The 15,350-nt window shown below is 41.2% G+C and overlaps 1 protein-coding gene across 5 annotated transcripts in view; it reads left to right on the top strand.

Annotated features, from left to right (window-relative positions):
- The window catches only part of LOC130273001 (stimulated by retinoic acid gene 6 protein-like), a 137,203-nt gene that overhangs the window by 34,783 nt on the left and 87,070 nt on the right, over positions 1–15,350 (top strand). For 4 of the 5 annotated variants that reach the window (XM_056519111.1, XM_056519134.1, XM_056519127.1 and 1 more), the window contains 2 exons: positions 12,042–12,117; positions 14,233–14,333. In XM_056519111.1, the coding sequence (XP_056375086.1) occupies positions 12,042–12,117; positions 14,233–14,333 (177 nt within the window). Of the gene's footprint in view, positions 1–12,041; positions 12,118–14,232; positions 14,334–15,350 lie in introns of those variants that run through there. The other variant, XM_056519122.1, reaches the window with a different exon arrangement.

The following is a 15,350-nucleotide window of genomic DNA, read 5'->3' as shown; positions in this document are numbered from 1 at the left end:
CAAAACATAATTAAGTTACTGGTCCCCAGTTACAGGAATTCCGATGCATTAGACCACAAGTAAGTATCGAGGATATGCATTAGCTAAAACTTACATTTTCTTAGGATAAAATAGATGGAGCCAAAACATTTTTGAAATCTAACAAAAGAAAAGGTGTGCAAAAAACACCATGTGCCACCTACACCACCAAGTATTGATGGATGCAAAGACCTCTAAAAGGTGGAAAGGAACAACGTATGGTAAAAACTTCCCCTGTAAGGCCCTACTCTCGCACTATTAATTCCCTTCTTGGCAAGTGTTACTCATCCTAAAAGGGCAGCCGCACACAAGAACCTCTCCCTATTTCCAACTAAAAACCCTGGGAAATAGAAGTGTTTTTAGGTGGAAATAGGGGGAGGTTCCTGTGTGGGCCGCCCTTTTTAGGACAAGTAACACTTGCCAATAAGGGAATTAATAGTGCTAGAGTAGGGCCTTACAGGGGAAGTTTTTACCCCCACCTGTTACAATGGACCATACATTGTTCCCTTCCACATTTTAGAGGTCTTTGCATCGCATCAATACTTGGTGATGTAGGGGGCACATCATGTTTTTTGCACACCTTTCCTTTTGTTAGATTTAAAAAAAAAAATTGGCTCCATATATTCTATCCTAAGAATAATGTTAAAAGTTAAGTTTTACGTAATCCTCAATACTTACTTGTGCACACCAACACTTTGACAAAAAAAAATGTTTTCTTCTGCCTACCTGCCTCAGCTACTATTCTGATCCTGCCACCTGGCTGATGCCACACATCTGATACCAAGTTATCCTTCTTTCACCCACCTTCGTCACCGAGTACTGGTATTAACACCCACCATCCCACTCTGCCAAAGTGTACCAAAGTGCATGGCAGCGCCGACATGTGGAGTTGTAACTATGGTCAGGGACAATACTTGTCCTTTATGGCCCACTGGGTGAATGTGGTTCCTGCACAGCCACAACAGCAAGTTGGACAGGTCACGCTGCTTCCGCCTCCACGCTCTGGGCCCGTTGGTCCTACGACAGTGTGCAACTCCGCCTCCACTTCTTCCACTGTGTCCCATAGTCACCCCAAGGAGAACTCATCTGTCCACGAAAAATGTGGAGAGACTGACCTTTGTGAAGATGAATCAGGCATATATCAGCCAGGATTTCCACCCACCAATGCCTGATGCATCAGAGTAGATTGACCATGGTGCCACACCATCACTTCACAAATATGTATAGTGCCAAATAGATTTAAGGCGCTGCTCCCCAGTTACAAACATTCCTCCGCATCAGACCTTTTTTTACCCACCTTCTTCACCGGGAACTGGTATTGCCACCCACCTCACCACTCCGGGTCACTTTCAGGACTCCTGATGCTGTTGCTGCAACCTCCAGGCTGTCTCATTCTGCCACCATATGTTCTCCTCATGCTGCCGCCACCTCCATGCTATGCCTTTCAGCCACTATATGTTCTCCTCATGCTGCCGCCAACTCCAAACTGTGCCATTCAGCCACTATGTGGTCTCCCCATGCTTCCACCACCTCCAGGCTGTGCCATTCAGCCTCTATATGGTGTCCTCATGCTTCCACCACCTCAACGCTGTGTAATTCAGCTACTATATGGTTTACTCATGCTGCTGGGCCTGGGACATTACCTAAATGTTTTTATGGTAGCACTAGCTACCATAAATCTTCAATTTAAATTTGAAAATTCATCTTTTAATCTTAGGGATTGTGAAGCCCTATTGTCTCTTCTTGCTGCCGCCAATTCCAGGCTGTGTCATTCTGCCAGATTTTGGTCTCCTCATGCTGCTGCCACCTCTAAGCTCTGTCACTGTGCCGCCATGTACCTCCTTGTTAGATTTGGTTTTGTGGTCATACAGTGTTTGTTCAAAATAAACACCGGAACATTAAACTTGGGAATCTAATATAGACTTTAAATTTAAATAAAAAATAATCGATGCAATCTTTTCAAGGCTGAGGCCCTATTGTCATCAAAACTCAACAAACCAACTTGGGGAAAGAAATCCCCTCAGGGAAAACCCTGACTAAAGACCTCTAAAACAACTGAACTAAAAATTTACTTTTATTTCTACCACAAAAAATTTGATGTGTTCTGCATTTTAGCCACTAGATGGCAGTGGTGCTTTAAAATTCTCAACACGGTGCACAGCTATATTTAGTATAGAAATTTTCAGTGTTTGCTTCCACCATTATGATTTGCTGTCTCCGATGCCTTACTGCAGTTCGGCTACCAGGAGTATTCAATCTGTATTAAGCTGTGACACTGCGTGAAATTAAAACATGACTCCTCTCTTCCTTAACGTTTCGCCATTCATATAATGGCTTTCTCAAAAGTATGACACTCTCCTTCAATTTCTCCAAACCCTTTCAATTTTGCACATAAAATTCCATATGATGGCTTATTTTTGCACTGCCAATTGTACTTTGCAGTGACATTAGTCATTTTACCAAAAAATCCAAGGTGAAACAGAAAAAATGTCATTTTGTAAATTTTGGGGGCTTCCGTTTCTACGCAGTGCATTTTTCGGTAAAAATGACACCTGATCTTTATTCTGCAGGTCCATACGGTTAAAATGATACCCTACATATATAGGTTTGATTTTGTCATACTTCTGAAAAAATCATAACTACATGCAGGAAAATTTATACGTTTAAAATTGTCATCTTCTGACCCCTATAACTTTTTAATTTTTTTCCGCATACGGGCCGGTATGAGGGCTCATTTTTTGCGCCGTGTTCTGAAGTTTTTAGCAGTTCCATTTTAGCATTGATCAGACTTTTTGATTAATTTTTTTATGATATAAAAAGTGACCAAAAATACACTATTTTCGACTTTGAAATTTTTTTGCGCGTATGCCATTGACCCTGCAGTTTAATTAATGATATATTTTTATAGTTTGGACATTTTTTTTTCACTTTTTTTTTGCAGTGTTATAGCTCCCACAGGGGGCTATAACACTGCACACACTGATCTTTTACCCTGATCCCTGCAAAGCCATAGCTTTGCATCGATCAGCGTAATAGGGGGTTGATTGCTCAAGCCTGTAGCTCAGGCTTGGAGCAATCAAATGCCGATCGGACGTGAGCAAGGTAAGGGGGCCTCCGCTCGCGTCCTAGCTAATCAGGACATCGCGATTTTATCGCCATAGTTCCGATCAGCCCGACTGATCTGCCGAGAAGCTTTTACTTTCGTTTTCGACTTTGATCGATGCGTCTGAAAGCTAAATAACAACGATCTGTGCCGCGCACTATTAGCCCAGGGTCCCGGCTATCAATAGCAGCCGGGACCGACCCGGTGTGATGCTTTGATGGTTTCAAACACCGGGACCGGGTGCAGGGCGTACAGGTACGCCCTGCGTCCTTAAGTGGTTAAATCTATTGTTGTCAAGGACCTTGTTGTATGTAGTATGCAGTGGTGAACATGTGACTTACATGTGATAGCTATCACGCCCCCTCCCGTAAGCTTGCATTGAGGGGCGGAGCGTGATGTCAAACGGGGGCGGGGGCGTGACGTCACACGCCGCCGCCCTGCGGTCGACTGTAATCAGACCCGGAGCGAACACGCTCCGGGGACTGATTACAAACGGGGTGCCGCGTGCATGATCCCGGGCATCCCCAGCTGCGGGACTCCCGCGATCAGGCATCTTATCCCCTAAGCACCGGAGTACCCCTTTAAGGACCCGGCCATTTTTTGAACATCTGATCACTGTCACTTCAAGCATTAATAACTCTGGGATGCTTTTACCTTTCATTCTGATTCCGAGACAGTTTTTTCGTGACATATTGTACTTTATGTTAGTGGTAAAATGTTGTCAATAATGGTTTCATTTCTTGGTGAAAAAATTCCAAAATATTATGAAAAAATTGAAAATGTTGCATTTTTTTTTACTTTGAAGCTCTCTGCTTATACGGAAAATGGATATTCCAAATAAATTCTACATTGATCCACATACACAATATGTCTACTTTATGTTTGCATCATAAAGTTGACATGTTTTTACTTTTGGAAGACATCAGAGGGCTTCAAAGTTCAACTGCGGTTTTCCAATTTTTCACAAAATTTTCAAAATCGGAATTTTTCAGGGACCAGTTCAGTTTTGAAATGGATTTGAAGGGCCTTCATATTAGAAATGACCCACAAATGACCCAAATATAAAAACTGCACCCCTCAAAGTATCCAAAATGACATTCAGTAAGTGTGTTAACCCTTTAGGTGTTTCACAGGAATAGAAGCAAAGTGAAGGAGAAAATTCAAAATCTTCATTTTTTACCCTCGCATGTTCTTGTAGACCCAGTTTTTGAATTTTTACAAGTGGTTATAGGAGAAATTCTCTCGAATAAGGAAATACCTCATATGTGTATGTCAAGTGTTCGGCGGGCGCAGTAGAGGGCTCAGAAGGGAAGGATCAACAATGGGATTTTGGAGAGTGAATTTTGCTGAAATGATTTTTGGGGGGCATGTCACATTTAGAAAGCCCCTATGGTGCCAGAACAGCAGAAAACCCCACATGGCATTCCATTTTGGAAACTACACCCCTCAAGGCATGTAACAAGGGGTCCAGTTAGCCTTAACAACCCATAGGTGTTTGACAACTTTTCGTTAAAATCAGATGTATAAATGGAGGGAAAAAAATTCACTAAAGTGCAGTTTTTTCCCCAAATTTACAATTTTTACAAAGGGTAATGGGAGAAAATGCCCCCCAAAATTTGTAACCCCATCTCTTCTGAGTATGGAAATACCCCATGTTAGGACGTTAAATGCTCTGCGGGCAAACTACAATGCTCAGAAGAGAAGGAGTCACATTTGGCTTTTTGAAAGCAAATTTAGCTGAAATGGTTTTGGGGGGCCATGTCGCATTTAGGAAGCCCCAGTAGTGCCAGAACAGCAAAAAAATACCCACATGGCTTACCATTTTGGAAACTACACCCCTTAAGTAACGTAACAAGGGGTACAGTGAGCCTTAACTACCCACAGGTGTTTGACGACTTTTTGTTAAAGTTGGATGTGTAAATGAAGAAATTTTTTTTTTTTTACTAAAACGCAGTTTTTTCCTTAAATTTTACATTTTTACAAGGGGTAATAGGAGAAAATGACCTCCAAAATTTGTAACCCCATTTCTTCTGAGTATGGAAATACCCCATGTGTGGACGTCAAGTGCTCTGCTGGCGCACTACAATGCTCAGAAGAGAAGGAGCGCCATTAAGCTTTTGGAAAGAGAATTTGTTTCTAATGGTAGTCAGGGGCCATGTGCATTTTCAAAGCCCCCCGTGGTGCCAGAACAGTGGACCCCCCCACATGTGACCCGATTTTGCAAACTACACCCCTCATAGAATTTAATAAGGGGTGCAGTGAGTATTTACACCCCACTGGCGTTTGACAGATCTTTGGAACAATGGTCTGTGCAAATGAAAAATTTAATTTTTCATTTTCACTGACCATTGTTCCAAAAATCTGTCAGACACCTGTGGGGCATAAATGCTCACTGCACCCCTTAATACATTACATGAGGGGTGTAGTTTCCAAAATGGGGTCACATGTGGGAGGGTCCATTGTTCTGGCACAATGTGGGCTTTGTAAACACACGTGGCCTTCAATTCCAGACAAATTTTCTCTTCAAAATCCCAATGGCACTCCTCTTCTGAGCATTGTAGTGCGCCAGCAGAGCACTTTACATCCACATTTGGGGTATTTATATACTCAGAAGAAATGGGGTTACAAATTTTGGGGGGCTTTTTTCCTATTTTCCCTTGTGAAAATGAAAAATTTAGGGTAACACCAGCATTTTAGTGAAAAAAAAATTATTTTTTCATTTTCCCATCCAACAATGAAAATTCGTCAAACACCTGTGGGGTGTTAAGGCTTACTATACCCCTTGTCACGTTCCGTGAGGGGTGTAGTTTCCAAAATGCGGTCACATGTGGGTATTTCATTTTTTGCGTTTATGTCAGAACCGCTGTAAAATCAGCCACCCCTGTGCAAATCACCAATTTAGGCCTCAAATGTACATGGCGCTCTCACTCCTGAGCCTTGTTGTGTGCCCGCAGAGCATTTTACGCCCACATATGGGGTATTTCCGTACTCAGGAGAAATTGTGTTACAAATTTTGGGGGTCTTTTTTTCCTTTTACCTCTTGTGAAAATAAAAAGTATGGGGCAACACCAGCATGTTAGTGTAACATTTTTATACACTAACAGGCTGGTGTAGCCCCCAACTTTTCCTTTTCATAAGGGGTAAAAGGAGAAAAAGCCCCCCAAAATTTGTAGTGCAATTTCTCCAGAGTACGGGAATACCCCATATGTGGCACTAAACTGTTTCCTTGAAATACGTCAGGGCTCCGAAGTGAGAGAGCACCCTGCGCATTTGGGGACTAAATTAGGGATTGCATAGGAGTGGACATAGGGGTATTCTACGCTAGTGATTGCAAAACAGGGTGCCTCCAGCTGTTGCTAAATTCCCAGCATGCCTGGACAGTCAGTGGCTGTCCAGAAATGCTGGGAGTTGTTTTGCAACAGCTGGAGGCTCCATTTTGGAAACACTGCCATACAATACATTTTTCATTTTTATTGGAGGGGGGACAGTGTAAGGAGGTGTATATGTAGTGTTTTACTCTTTATTATGTGTTAGTGTAGTGTAGTGTTTTTAGGGCACATTCGCACTGGCGTGTTACGGTGAGTTTCCCGCTAGGAGTTTGCACTGCGGCGAAAAATTTGCCGCAGCCCAAACATGAAGCAGGAAATTTACTGTAAACCTGCCCGTGTGAATGTACATTCACATGGGGGGGGGGGGGGGGCAAACCTCCAGCTGTTTCAAAACTACAACTCCCAGCATGCACTGACAGACTGTGCATGCTGGGAGTTGTAGTTTTGCAACAGCTGGAGGCACACTGGTTGGAAAATCTTCAGTTAGGTTCTGTTACCTAACTCAGTATTTTCCAACCAGTGTGCCTCCAGCTGTTGCAAAACTACAACTCCCAGCATTTACTGATCACCGAAGGGCATGCTGGGAGATGTAGTTATGGAACAGCTGGAGGTACGCAACTACAACTCCCAGCATGCCGAGACAGCTGTTTGTGAGACAGGGATTTGCAGTTTTGCAGCATCTGGAGGGCTACAGTTTCTAGACCAGTGCACAGTGATCTACAAACTGTGGATCTCCAGATGTTGCAAAACTACAAATCCCAGCATGCCCAGACAGCAAACAGCTATGTGGGCATGCTAGGAGTTGTAGTTTTGCAAGATCTGGAGGGATATAGTTTAGAGACCATTGTATAGTGGTCTCAAACTGTAGCCCTCCAGCTGTTGCAAAACTACATATTCCAGCATGCCCAAACAGCTGTCTGGGCATGCTGGGAGTTGTAGTTTGGCAACATTTGGAGGGCTACAGTGTAGAGACCACTTTATCAACTTACCGGCTTCCGTAGTATCCAGGGAGCCGTCCTCTTCTGACGCACAACGTCGCCGCCCGCCGATCACCGTCGCCCGCAGCCTCCGGACGGGTAAGTGATCATCGGCGTTCGGTCTGCTTCGTTTCCCCGTTCTGCCTCGCCTATTGTGGGTGGGCAGGACAGGGAAACGAAATTTAACCCCCCCCCCCCCGATCTGCTATTGGTGGTCACGTCTAGACCACCAATAGCAGGGATAGGAGGGGTAGCAACCCTGCCACCTCACTCCTATCCCTTCTGGGGGATCATTGTTGTCTTAGACAACCGCGATCCCCCTTATATTCCGGGTCACCATAGACCCGGAATCAGCGCAAATCGCAAGTGTGAATTCACTTGCTATTTACGACGATCGCCGACATGGGGGTGACTGCTGATTGATGTCAGCAGTCACCCTGGTCCGATCTGCGCCCGGCGCGTGGCGGGGACCGAAATTCCCACGGGCGTATGGATACGTCCTGGGTCCTTAAGTACCAGAAAGCCAGGGTGTATCCATACGCCCTAGGTCCTTAGGGGGTTAATAATGTACCTGGGGGTGGAGCGGAGGGAGGGGTTAGAATAGTTAATAGGGATAGGCATCATAGAAAAAAAAACATACACTGTTGAATTGCATATTGACTAATGCCAGAAGTCTGACCAATAAAACTGACAAACTGGAGTTCAAAATGTCTGAGGAGGATTATGACATAGTGGGTATAACAGAGACTTGGTTGGACGATACCTGTGACTGGATGGTCAACATACAGGGTTATAGTCTATTCAGGCAGGATCGGACAAAATGGAAAAGGGGAGGAGTTTGTCTTTATGTAAAGTCCAGTCTGAAGGCCACCCTGCTGGAGGATATATGGGAGGGAAACGATAATGTGGAGTCAATATGGGTAGAAATATATGGAGATTAAAAAAAAAATTCTGATAGGGGTTTGCTATAAGCCTCCAAATATAATGGAAGAGGCAGAAGATCAATTACTGAGGCAAATAAACAAGGCAGCAAATCAGAATGATGTGATAATAATGGGGGACTTTAACTATCCTGATATAAACTGGGAGACTGAGTCCTGTGAATCTCATAAAGGAAACAGGTTTCTGACTATAGCTAAAGACAATTATCTGTCCCAAATGGTGCAGGGCCCGACCAGAGGGGGCGCCCTACTAGACTGAATATTAACCAGCAGACCTGACAGAGTAACTAATGTGCAAGTAGAAGGTCACCTAGGAAATCATGATCATAATATAATACATTATAACTTGTTCTTCAATAAGGGAATCTCTCGAGGGGCCACAAAAACAATGAACTTTAGGAAGGCAAAGTTCGATCAACTCAGAGAAGCCCTTAACAATATAAAATGGGATAATGTCCTCAAAAACAAGAATACTGACACTAAATAAGAGACTTTTAAAAATATCTTAAATTCTCACTGTAAGATGTATATACCTTATGGGAATAAAAGGGTCAGAAATAAAAGAAAACCAATATAGATGTATAAGAACGTTAAGGGGCAATATATGAAAAAATAAAGCATTTAAACTACTAAAACAGGACGGCAGTGAAGAAGCATTAAAAATCTATAGAGAAAAATGTAAAATGTGTATAAAAAAAAACTGATAAAAAATGCAAAAATAGAGACAGAAAGACTCCAGAAAGATTCCATAAGAGAGTAAAACTAACCCCAAAATGTTCTTTAACCCCTTAACGATGCAGGACGTATATTTACGTCCTGCGCCGGCTCCCGCGATTTGAAGCATCATATCGCGTCGGTCCCGGCGCTCATCAACGGCCGGGACCCGCGGCTAATACCACACATCGCCGATCGCGACGATGTGCGGTATTAACCCTTTAGAAGCGGCGGTCAAAGCTGACCGCCACTTCGAAAGTGAAAGTGACCCGGCTGCTCAGTCGGGCTGTTCGGGACCGCCGCGGTGAAATCGCGGCGTCCCGAACAGCTGCCTCCTCGGCAGCTGGAGCAGTCAAGCGCCGATAACGCTGATCACAGGCGTGTTAATACACGCCAGTGATCAGAATAGGAGATCAGTGTGTGCAGTGTTATAGGTCCCTATGGGACCTATAACACTGCAAAAAAAATGTAAAAAAAAAAATGTTAATAAAGGTCATTTAACCCCTTCCCTAATAAAAGTTTGAATCACCCCCCTTTTCCCATAAAAAAAATAAAACTGTGTAAAAAAAATAAACATATGTGGTATCGCCACGTGCGTAAATGTCCGAACTATAAAAATATATCATTAATTAAACCGCACGGTCAATGGCGTATGTGCAAAAAAATTCCAAAGTCCAAAAAGCGTATTTTGGTCACTTTTTATACCATTAAAAAATGAATTAAAAGTGATCAAAAAGTCCGATCAAAACAAAAATCATACAGATAAAAACTTCACGGCGCAAAAAATGAGTCCTCATATCGCTCTGTACGTGGAAAAATAAAAAAAGTTATAGGGGTCAGAAGATGACATTTTTAAATGTATACATTTTCCTGCATGTAGTTATGATTTTTTCCAGAAGTGCGACAAAATCAAACCTATATAAGTAGGGTATCATTTTAACCGTATGGACCTACAGAATAATGATAAGGTGTAATTTTTACCGAAATATGCACTGCGTAGAAACGGAAGCCCCCAAAAGTTACAAAATGGCGTTTATTCTTCGATTTTGTCGCGCAATGATTTTTTTTTCCGTTTTGCCGTGCATTTTTGGGTAAAATGACTAATGTCACTGCAAAGTAGAATTGGTGACGCAAAAAATTAGCCATAATATGGATTTTTAGGTGGAAAATTGAAAGGGTTATGATTTTTAAAAGGTAAGGAGGAAAAAACGAAAGTGCAAAAACGGAAAAACCCTGAGTCCTTAAGGGGTTAATTATATAAATAACAAAAAGGTCAAAAATGCAAGTATAGGCCCTTTAAAAAATGATGAGGAAGAAATTATAAACAGGGATCAGGAAAAAGCAAATATATTAAACAAATTCTTCTCCACTGTTTTCACCAAGTAAAATGAAATCCCAGGGGAAATACAGCAAGATAAGGTAAACTCCCCAGTACAGGTCACCTGTCTAACCCAGGAAGAAGTACAGTGCCGCCACAAAAAATCTAAATAGACAAATCACCAGGTCCAGATGGAATTCACCCCCCCCCCCCCCTCCCCCCGTGTTCTAAAGGAATGAAGTAATGTAATAGACAAACCCCTATTTTTAATATTCAGGGACTCTATAGTGACAGGGACTTTTGCCCAGGACTGGTGCATGGCAAATGTGGTGCCAATATTTAAAAAGGGGTGAAAAGGTGACCCCGGGAATTGTAGACCTGTTAGTTTAACCTCTGTTGTATGTAAATAGTTTGGGGGTTTTCTAAGAGATGCTATTTTGGAGTATCTTGATAAAAATAAATGTATGACTCCATATCAGCATGGCTTTATGAGGGATCGGTCATGGCAAACTAACCTGTTCAGCTTTTATGAGGAGGTGAGCTCCAGACTGGACCAGGGGCAATTGCTAAATGTCATATATCTGGACATAAAAGGTTGGTGCATAAAAAGAGAATGATTGGGCTGGGGGAGAATGTGTGTAAGTGGGTAGGTAACTGGCTCAGTGATAGGAAACAGAGGGTGGTTATTAATGGTACTTATTGGGTTACTGTTACTAGTGGGGTACCACAGGGGTCCCTCTTGGGTCCTGTCCTATTTAATATATTCACTAATGACCTTGTAGAGGGGTTGAATAGTAAAGTAGCAATCTTTGCAGATGATACTAAACTCTGTAAAGCGGTAAACACAGTAGAGGACAGTGAACTGTTACAAATGGATCTGGATAGGTTGGAGGTTTTGGCTGGGAAGTGGCAGATGAGGTTCAACACTGATAAATGTAAGGTAATGCACATGGGGAAGAAAAATCCGGGCTGGGATTATGTATTAAATGGGAGAACACTTGGGACGACTGACGTGGAAAAGGACTTGTGAGTCTTAGTTAACGGTAAATTTAGCTGTAGTGACCAGTGTCGGGCAGCTGCTACCAAGGCAAATAAAATCATGGGGTGCATCAATAGGGGCATAGATGCCCACAACAAGGAAATAATTCTACCGCTGTACAAATCACTAGTCAGACCACACATAGAATACTGTGTACAGTACTGGGCACCAGTGTACAAGAAAGATATAGTGGAGCTGGAGAGGGTTCAAAGACGGACAACCAAGGTAATATGGGGAATGGGCGGACTACAGTACCCAGAAAGATTATCAGAATTAGGGTTATTTAGTTTAGAAAAAAGAAGGCTTAGGGGAGACCTAATAACTATGTATAAATATATCAGGGGACCGTACAGAGATCTCTCACATGATCTATTTATACCCAGGACTGTATCTATAACAAGGGGGCATCCTCTACCTTACCTCTATTATGTTTTTTTTTTTTTTTTGCCTTCCTCTGGATCAACTCAGAAGGGACTCATTAGGGTTATATGTTGAACTTGGTGGACTCTGGTCTTTTTTTCAACCTTATGAACCATGTTACTATGTTACATTCTTCTGTAGGCAGTGAAGTTCATCTTTTAAATAACATATTTCTTTCACAGAACAGTCTACAATAATGGCACCTGTGATAGTCTAATAGATATGCATCTGTTTCTACATTATTCACTAATTCCTTCGGTGAGTATCATGTTACAGAAAGAGACTGACAAGTAAAATATGAATCATTTTATTAAAATGTGTTCTTTATTTGTATGAAAATATTTTTTTTTAACATATTATAATATTAGCCTCCAACAAAAAGAAAAAATCAGGCAATAAGTATTAAAATAACCAACACAAATCTTTGTAGTGTAAGATAAATACCAAATAATAGCACTAACACCAGATGTAAATCACGTATAAATCTTTATTCGTAGATGCAAATATATTAAAACCATTCAATAAACATGCACAAATCAAAATAGGCACCAAACACAGTTCACGCCACAAAACAGAGCAGAGGAAGGCAAAAGTATACAAAGTAATAATCAAAATATGCAGATCAGTCTCTAATCATACATATAAATGCAGATAAAGTGCATAGTGCAAATCAGAAGAATAATTAGAAAAGAGAACATAATAAAAACGAATCCCAGAAAAATATAATCTACATATGCCTTACCAAAACCTGTATCAAACCCAACAAATGTTTTGCTCAAACTGAGCTTCCTCAGGGGCGTGGCCAATCCGCTAGCTCCATACATAAAAATCTAATCTTTAGAACCTGGGAAGCAGACTGATGTGAGATGCAGAATGAAGTGTGCCACCACATGCTTCTCCCTGCTCATTCTAAGGATCAGTCAGAGTGTCAGCACTGAGACCCCGACCTCAACTTTTGAGGTGTGCCCATGACATGCCCAAAGTTTTTTTTCACATGACTGGGACACTGTAATTTGTTTTTGTGTTTGTCCAATTAAAGTGATAGTTTACTTACAAAAAATTTTGATCAATCAGGGTCAGAATGTCCAGACCCCAACAGATTGTTAGACTTATTTGGGAGAAACGTGTGCTAAGCAAGACACATTTACAATGTAAGTTTATGGGATTGTCTCCCCGCTCATTCGAGTTTGACTTGTCTCTAGGAATGTGTGAAAAGTTTTTAAAGCAACAGGTACATTTTAACACTACATCTAACATTATCCAAGCCAACACAGAACTATTTTAAGAACAATATAGAACCATATGATTAATATATTTTGCTTTATTGTACTGTGATTGGCTGCTCATGAATATTTATGAGGGGTTCTTCATTAATCCCAACTTTTTAGAAAATATTAAGATGATTGGTCAGTTATATCAGTCTGCTCAATCTGATTGGGAGGAGTCCTCAGTGTAGTTCCAGGCTTTAGACTCAAACATATGTTGACCCTAAAGATTTCCTAAAAAAAAAAAAATAGTTACTTAAAGAGTACCTGTTATCAAACCATATGTTCTAAACCAACTCAGATTATATTCCTTAATTACACCTAACACCCCTACTGTCCTTAAAAAAATGTTTCCAAGCTTTAAAAAAGCTCTGTATCACACCTTTCCCCTTGCTCACATTGTGTGAGCTCCTGGCAGGAGAAAGTGGGCGTTCCCCAACAGGCGCAACATCACAGAAGCCTGTGAGAGCTGTGCCTTGCCATGCCCCTGGCCATTTTTTCAATCACATTAAAAACATATAAAGGGTGAGAATTTTAACAGCAAGTAAATAGCAAAGTGTGTTATTAATACATAAGGAACAATATATTAAAAGTTTAGTTTGGTGATAGGTACTAATTAAGAATGGCACTAGCAGAGTACCCGAGGTAAACTTTGCAGAAGTAGGAGCAGAGCACCTGAGGTAAACTTTGCAGAAGTAGGGGGGAGATAAAACACTCCTCCACACCAATGTCAGCACGAGAGAGTTAAGTCCATATGAGTTGTAGAGAGATAATCATTTCAGTAATGAATTGTGCTAACCAAGAAGAGCTAGTGAAAAATTCAACATACCTGAGTTAAAGAGCTCACTTCCTGCATGTAATACTGGGAGGAATATAAAGACATGAAAAAAATGTGATACTAGGATAAGGTTTCAAACTAAATATTGAGAGTCTAAAAATGTATGAAGTAATAAAGATTTTTATTTTATTTTATGTTTTTTAAATCAAGGTAAGAGCTAACATATGTAACAATCAATGACCCATGCCAAAGATGTCAATAGCCTTTAAAGAACTAACTTAATATCTGTATTTTATATTGGGAAGTTTATGATGTTCCATTTTTTTTAAGGTTCTTATAATTATACTGCTTTCCTTTCTTGAGAGGCGGAGCCATTCTACTAAACTGGATGATAAGATACAACTTCTTCATAGGCGTTTTGGATTTGTCATGTAAGTATCTTCATGCTGCCTTTTTTTAATTTTTTTTATTATCATTATACTTGAGCAACCTGGAGACAGACGTGGAACTGTTTTTGAAAGAAATTAGTGGTGTTTTTCTATTCCTGGATAACTTGGAATGATTGTGGAATGATAATGTAGAGAGTACAATTCGAAGGTTTAAAGTGTACCTGTCACCAAACTAAACTTTTAATATATTGTTCCTTATGTAATTATAAGACACTTTGCTATTTACTTGCTGTTAAAATTCTCAACCTTTATATGTTTTTGATGTGGTTGAAAAAACGTCCACTAGGTGGCTCTGTTCTGTTCCCTACGCATGTCAAACAGTTAGTTTAGTCTCCTCCCGGCCTAGTAGGAGGCAAAACTCAGGAACTGCGTGCAGGGCATGGCGAGGCACAGCTCTCACAGGCTCCAATGATGTTGCGGTTGCTGGGGAACACTCACTTTCTCCTTCTGGGAGCTCACACAATGTAAGAAAGGGGAAAGGTATGATACAAAGCTTTTTAAAGCGCGGGGGCGGGGGGGTTTAAATTAAGGGCCGGAGGGGTGTTAGAAGTTGTTAGGGAATATAATCTGAGTTAGTTTAGAAAATATGGTTTGATGACAGGTACTCTTTAAAGACCGATGTACAGTTATAGCAGTGAATGAGACAAGAAACCACAGTTGCTCTTATAAGCTTGCTGAGAATTGTAGTCAAGGTTTCCTTTGACTTGACAAACTTGTCTGACTTGACTTTACTTTAGAGTTCTTTTCTTTTTGAATTTATTTTCTGTCTGACCACAATGCTCTCTGCTAATACCTCTGTCCGTGTCAGGAACTGTATAGAGCAGGATAGGTTTCCTATGGGGATTTTCTCCTGCTCTGGACAGTTCCCGACATGGACAGAGGTGTCAGTAGAGAGCATTGTGGTCAGAGAGAAATTTAAACAATTCAAAAAGAAAAGAACTTTCTCTGGAGCATACAGCAACTGATAAGTACTGTGAGGATTAAGATTTTTACATAGAA

This window comes from Hyla sarda, chromosome 1 (genome assembly GCF_029499605.1).
Source record: "Hyla sarda isolate aHylSar1 chromosome 1, aHylSar1.hap1, whole genome shotgun sequence".
In the NCBI taxonomy this organism is placed as follows: domain Eukaryota; kingdom Metazoa; phylum Chordata; class Amphibia; order Anura; family Hylidae; genus Hyla; species Hyla sarda.
The sequence above is the reverse complement of the archived record's forward strand: the minus strand, read 5'-3'. Positions and strand labels throughout refer to the sequence as shown.